This window comes from Thamnophis sirtalis, unplaced genomic scaffold (assembly GCF_051295495.1).
Source record: "Thamnophis sirtalis isolate CommonGarterSnake01/CBP01778 unplaced genomic scaffold, rThaSir2_p1.2 scaffold_1, whole genome shotgun sequence".
Classification (NCBI taxonomy): domain Eukaryota; kingdom Metazoa; phylum Chordata; class Lepidosauria; order Squamata; family Natricidae; genus Thamnophis; species Thamnophis sirtalis.
This window is the reverse complement of record NW_028261381.1, coordinates 67,505,747-67,511,746: the sequence shown is the minus strand read 5'-3', so window position 1 is coordinate 67,511,746 and position 6,000 is coordinate 67,505,747. Positions and strand designations below refer to the sequence as shown.

The 6,000-nt window shown below is 39.0% G+C and overlaps 1 protein-coding gene across 1 annotated transcript in view; it reads right to left on the bottom strand.

Annotated features, from left to right (window-relative positions):
- Positions 1–213: 213 nt before the first annotated feature.
- Positions 214–6,000, bottom strand: part of CD6 (CD6 molecule) — a 30,654-nt gene continuing 24,867 nt past the window's right edge. Inside the window, exons 9-12 of the mRNA XM_087703919.1 lie at positions 5,269–5,364; positions 3,776–3,883; positions 1,659–1,772; positions 214–1,133 (exon numbers count right to left, since the gene is read on the bottom strand). Coding sequence (XP_087560045.1) covers positions 1,045–1,133; positions 1,659–1,772; positions 3,776–3,883; positions 5,269–5,364 — 407 coding nt within the window. The 3' untranslated portion in view covers positions 214–1,044. The remainder of the gene's footprint in view (positions 1,134–1,658; positions 1,773–3,775; positions 3,884–5,268; positions 5,365–6,000) is intronic.

Genomic DNA, 6,000 nt, shown 5'->3' with positions numbered 1-6,000 from the left:
CCTGTCCTTAATAGAACAATAGGTAGGGAAACAGAGGAGAGTTGGTGTCTGGATCCCGCCCCCTAGAATTCTATAAACAGGGAAAGTAGTGACACACTTGCTCTGCCTCTCACACAGATGCACAAACCCAATTTGGAAACATCCTAAACCTTCTTCTTAATAGCCATCAGGTACTTAACTATACATTTCCTTAATCTTACCCTTCTTCTTGTTTTTTTTTATTTTTTATGATTAGCACATTGGAAAATGTGGAAAGATAACAGCCCAAACATAGTAAATATCTTATACAAGGCAGTGCAATTTTGCATGCACATATGCACATACTTTGAATGGCTGACAGTTTCTGCCACATGTTTGGCATTTCATAGTGTAGCTACTCCAGGACTTCAATATAAAAACCTACACCCTCCTTTCAGAATCTCTTAAGAGACAACCAAACTTTCTTCAAGAGAAGCAGAATTGGCATCTAATTTCAGGCATGAGAGAATACTATTTGTTACCCCCAAAATCTCTAAGCAGTCTCAGGCTTTTAAGCTAACAATTTCCTCAAAGACAAAACTGGCCTCTTGGGTCCTGGAAGAGAAAGATGCCACCTCAAAAGGTGGCAGCAACTTCCTAACAAGGTGACATGGCTGGAACTTTCTGTCCCCCGGCTTATCTAGTATTTTGAAGCTGCATTTTGGTTTGATGGCACTTCACTGTGTGACAAAACGAAATCAAATGAGGGGAATCAAATGCAGAACTCAGTGCAAATCCTAATCCCCCACAGGGTTCTCCCATGGAAGGGCAGAGTAGAAATATGTGTCTTTATAAAGGTGGCATATTTCTCATTCAACCAGGGAGGGAAATGGTCATTGATGTGTCTTTGCAGTTGTTGAAGATCCTGAGATCATCTGGTCTATTTCTTCAATGCTGAGTCCTCAAGGTTGAAAAGGTGGAAAATGGTCTCTCTTAGGACTCAAGTTATTGTTGCCAACCTTGGCCATTTTTGTATGAGAGGCCAGGCCTGAAGCTGTCTCCCTTCAGCAGCCCAGGTCCTTAGGATCACATGTTATGATGTTCACTGCTGCCAGATGAATCATTTCCAGAGCCAGTCAAGCCGTTTGACCAAGGTTTGGCAAAAACTGTTAAGCCTGAAGCAAAAAAAAAAAAATGAGAATGATCAGCTCAGGATCCAAGAAACAAAAGGCAGTATCATAGAAGAAAAAGATTAGGAGGTTAGCTGAGAAATCTGGTGACCTAATTATCTAGCCAAGTAATCTTTTGGAATAAATGGGAGAAAAGTATAGACATGAGAGATGAATGCTCTGATAAGCCCTTCCTGAACATCCTTTCCCATTGAACTAGAATTCTAGGAGTTCTAGCCCCAACACATCTGGAGGGAAAGAGAAGGGCAAAGCTGCTTTAAAGGATATTTCACCCTGCTGTGGCTATAGCCACACGCAGAGGTTTGACCGAGGCTTACATGAGGATGATGACAATGACAAAAGATTTTGTCTGTTTTGAATATATAGAAAAAAATGACCCAATTTAGAGATTCTCTGCTCTGCAAAAATCTGGACAACAACTAGACAGAAACAAAGAGAGTGTTTGATGAACAATACACTAATTGACTAATTAAAGGCTGTGCACCTGCTTTTAGGACACCTGTTCTTCACCTGCAAAGGAAGGTTCATCTCCTTGTTGCTGCACCTGTTGCTGTGGTTTGTGGATATTCTCATACCAGTCTGAATCTCCAGATGAGGTGCTATCACTGTCTTCAGCTGTAAGATCTGATGGAGAAAACCACAAGTATTTGAATGGAATCATAGAGCTACATTTTTTGCCCTTCTGAAGCACCCATGCAGTGTCCTATGAGTGCTGCCCACTGGCTGCTAAAGAACTCTATGATTTTGATCAATGTTCCTCCAGCTGGTTAATAGGAGATTGAAAAAACAAAAACAAAACAAAACCAACAACAACAACCTGTGATCTGACCAGCATTCTTCACCAAAGCCCATTTATTTGGTAGCAAGGAAAACAATGATCATTGTGTGGGAATAGCTATAAAACTGTTCCTCAGATACATCTGAGAGAGTAGAATAAGAGCAAAGAGACATTGTCCCTTGATTTCAGGAGGGAGGGAAAAAATTCAGGATCCACGAGGCAAGAAAAAAAATAGGAGTTCCCATAAGTAAACTCCAGTTCAGAGAAAATGATGCAATACTGTACTTTATTTGGAGCACTAAGCCAGAGGTTCATTAACATTGTAGAGGCTTGCTGAAAAATAATAGTCACATGGGAATACAGGAGTGTAATGTCACTCCTGAATCAGCATAGCCCATAAGTATGTGTGGAAGGGGCAATTATTAATTTATTTGTGTTCCTTTACACCCTTGTCCCAAACTGGTTTTCTCCCAATATATTAGACTTTATTTTCCATCATTTCAATCCTACATGGCAGCTGAAGTCCCAAACGCTGGGAGGGCACTAACTTCAAGAGGGCTGTTGCACAGTCATCTTCCTAGCATTTGCGTGCATTTTCTTAATACTCCTGGAAATAGGGAAGTGAATGTAGAGATGATTGACTGTAATACGAAGGGGGAATGGAAAACAACAACAGATATTCTAGTCATGGTCATCCTCTTGGCAATTTCTATTGAGAGGTATGCTTCCTCAAATATTGATGAAGTAGATAATCACCATGATTAATATCTATTGATAGTTGCATCTAACTTCTACTACATTTCATCAAATGAGGATTTTATTTGATAGGGCAAATCAGCTGAATGAAGCCTGACTATGCTCAATAGCAAGAGAATAGTGACTGATTATTGTTCCGGGGTCATAAAAATGGAAGGGGGGCAGGGGGGGGGCAATAATACACATACAAGGATTTCTGCTAGTTGTCTATAAAAAAAAGCCAGTATCTGCTTAGCTTATTATTTGTCTTTACATGTCTTCTCTTGACAAAACAGTTACTAGCACCTACTTGGCTCAGATTATTCATTCATAGTTAAAATTGAAAAATCATCTCCTCCTCCCCAATAAACCTGAAACCCAAAATAATGAAGTCAGGGGCTTTAGCAATCTTTGGAAGTTTTTTAAAAAAATATTTCTCCCTAAAGCCTTTAAGTATTGCATGTGAGATCTGATTTTATTTGTAAATGATGGGGAAACCTGTATCAGCATTTCCAAACTTGTGTCTTTCAGATACATATTTGGACTGTGTAGACTGCAGTTTCAGGCAATATGGTTAAAAGCTGGGAAACTGAGTGAGCTCCAGTGTCTTAATGTATCTGAATGGCAAAGACTGGGAAACACAGATAACAGTATAAGGTAGTAATAACACCACAGCATAGATTCTCCCAACTGTTATATCAGAACCTGAACCAATCTGATCAAACTGGTGAGTTGCTAAGGACAGTTTTACACAGCTATTGTTTTTACTTTTCAAACTCTTGGACACTATTAGAAAGTAATCTATGAGGATTTTTGTTTTTACTTCTGCCCATTTGAAATGATGAAGACAAGAGATAGAAATCATTGTTCCATCCTAAAGTGCTTTGGATTGGAAAAATGTTGTCGTACCAAACACTTCACACAACAGAGAAGGAAAAAGAATTAAAATAATAATAATCCAGGAACTTGGAATTAGCTAAACTGGCCCAGTCCTGAAAAACAACCAATGGATCCTCATCCATCCCAGAGGGTATAAAATGTGGAAAGCTATCTGGATATAGTTACAGCCAAGAAGAACTGGATATGGTACAAAAAAATAAAAACTGACTCTCACCCGTTTGCCGATAATCCTTGGGACGTTTGGTTTCCTGGCGCATTGTCAGTTTGGGGAAATTGTGGGGTGGTGAAACTTGGTCGCCAGTTGCTTGATAGTGAAAAGAAGCTGAAAACAGAACCATAGTCCATTAAGCTCTTAGAAATAGACCTTGAATTAGGTTGTCACACCCTTGCTTATTTCCTTAAAAGTTTTAGAGCTGGGAGATAATATCACTTTCAGGAAATGAGCTATTGCCCAAGCCTTGTGATTGTACAGTTAAAACCCCATTTAACATCAGGCTGCTGTAGATCTTTAAACATATCAGATTTCTGATAACACTTGTCAATCTGCAGCATTTGCAAGGAATCGCCGTCCATCAGAATTGTCCTTTTCTGGTGAGATGTAATGCATTTTGTCTGCTAAGGGAGATATTGTGATGGACTACAATGAAGTGACAATTTCCCAGAAAGGAGGGAGCACATTCCAAAAAGGGAAACAAGACAACACAGCCTGGAGTGGGCAGGGAAAGAAAGGAAGAGATTTAGGATAGTCCCTTCATAGAATCTCCTAGAGTATATCCATTAGTGTTAGACTAGGATAGATTTAGCCTGGCAAGATTCTGTCTATTTGGTGTGAATCAATAAGTAAAGAACTGAATTTGACTGGACCTAGGTCCAGATTCTAGGTCACTTTGGGCTGTGCCTGACATCAGCAGATAAACAAAGAGATCTGGTGGCCAGCAAGGAGTGTCTTGTCATGCTCCTTCAGTTTTTCTATCTATAAATAAAAATAGAAAAACTGTTTGTGGTGCTCATCATGCTGACTAGCCATCAAATCCCCTATTCCACTAAGAGTTTTTGGTCACTCTATATGGTTGAAGGCAAGGCATGCTGGGTATTTTTCTTAAGAACTGCACACTGTAATCCATGCAACAGAACCTAATAAAACACTTCTGCAGCAAGTTATACTGTTTGCTTATCAGACAGAGTGCTCACAATTGGCACTGGAAATTTTGAGTAGTTCAGAAAACTCACCCACCAAGTCACTCCCACAGAACAGGTAGTAAAAAAAATTGAATCCCACCACTGGCGATATCTGATTATTATATTTAGGTATAATTTCTGCATCATTATTTACTGATGTCTGAAATATGTCTTAAAGACAGTTGTATAATTGCCAGGAAATAAGGCCCTTTCACATGTTTTGCTCTGACTGTGTGCACCCAAGATTGGGGTTAAAGTAGAGATTTGGGAAAGAAGCAATTATTTGGGAAATAAGGCCTTTTTTTCTCTAAACCCAGGAAGAACACCTTTAGGACTGAAAGAAAAATACTTCTTGTAGCAGTTTGAATAGAAATCCTTCCTTGGATCTTTTTCATCATAGGAACTACAGTGAAGGTTAAGCCTGAGTTTTGAATAAAAAGGATCTCACAGACTGCCTCAATCTTTGGAACAACACAACATTCAGGTGCATATAAGAGGGGAGAAAGATAGCCATGGGGGATTGCTCACTGTAGAAATTAGAGAAAGGCACAGGGGGCTTCTTGCTGAAATCATAGTCTTCGTAATCAGAATCAGAGTCTTCATGGGCTGCTGAAGGGGTCATGCCTGTTTATGGAAGAGAGAACAGAAACAATTGTCTGAGGAAACCAGCAGAGTTTAGAAAAGGCAGCACCTAATATACTCTGCTATGGTGTAAGACTGGAGTCATGATTTCAAAACAAATCTTCATTATACAGGTATAGAGGTATACAGATAGCTAAAAAAATATTTGTAAACCGCTTGGAGAGGGCTGAAAGCCCTATGAAGCAGTATATAAGTCCAATAAATAAATAAATAAATAAATAAATAAATAAATAAATAAATAAATAAATAAATAAATAAATAAATAAATAAATAAATAAATAAATAACCCTCGACTTACGACCACAATTGAGCCTAAAATTTATGTTGCTAAGCGAAACATTTCTTAAGTGAATTTCCCCCCATTTTACAACCTTTCTTGGCATGGTTGTTAAGTGAATCACTGCAGTTGTTAAGTTAATCACAGGGTTGTTAAGTGAATCTGACTTCCCCATTGACTTTACTGTCACAAGGGAGATTACATGACCATGGGACACCGCAACCGTCATAAATATGAGTCAGTTGCCAAGTGTCTAAATTTTGATCATGTGACTATGGGGATGCTGTAACGGTCATAACTGTGAAAAACAGCCATAAGGCACTTTTTTTTCCAGTGCCACT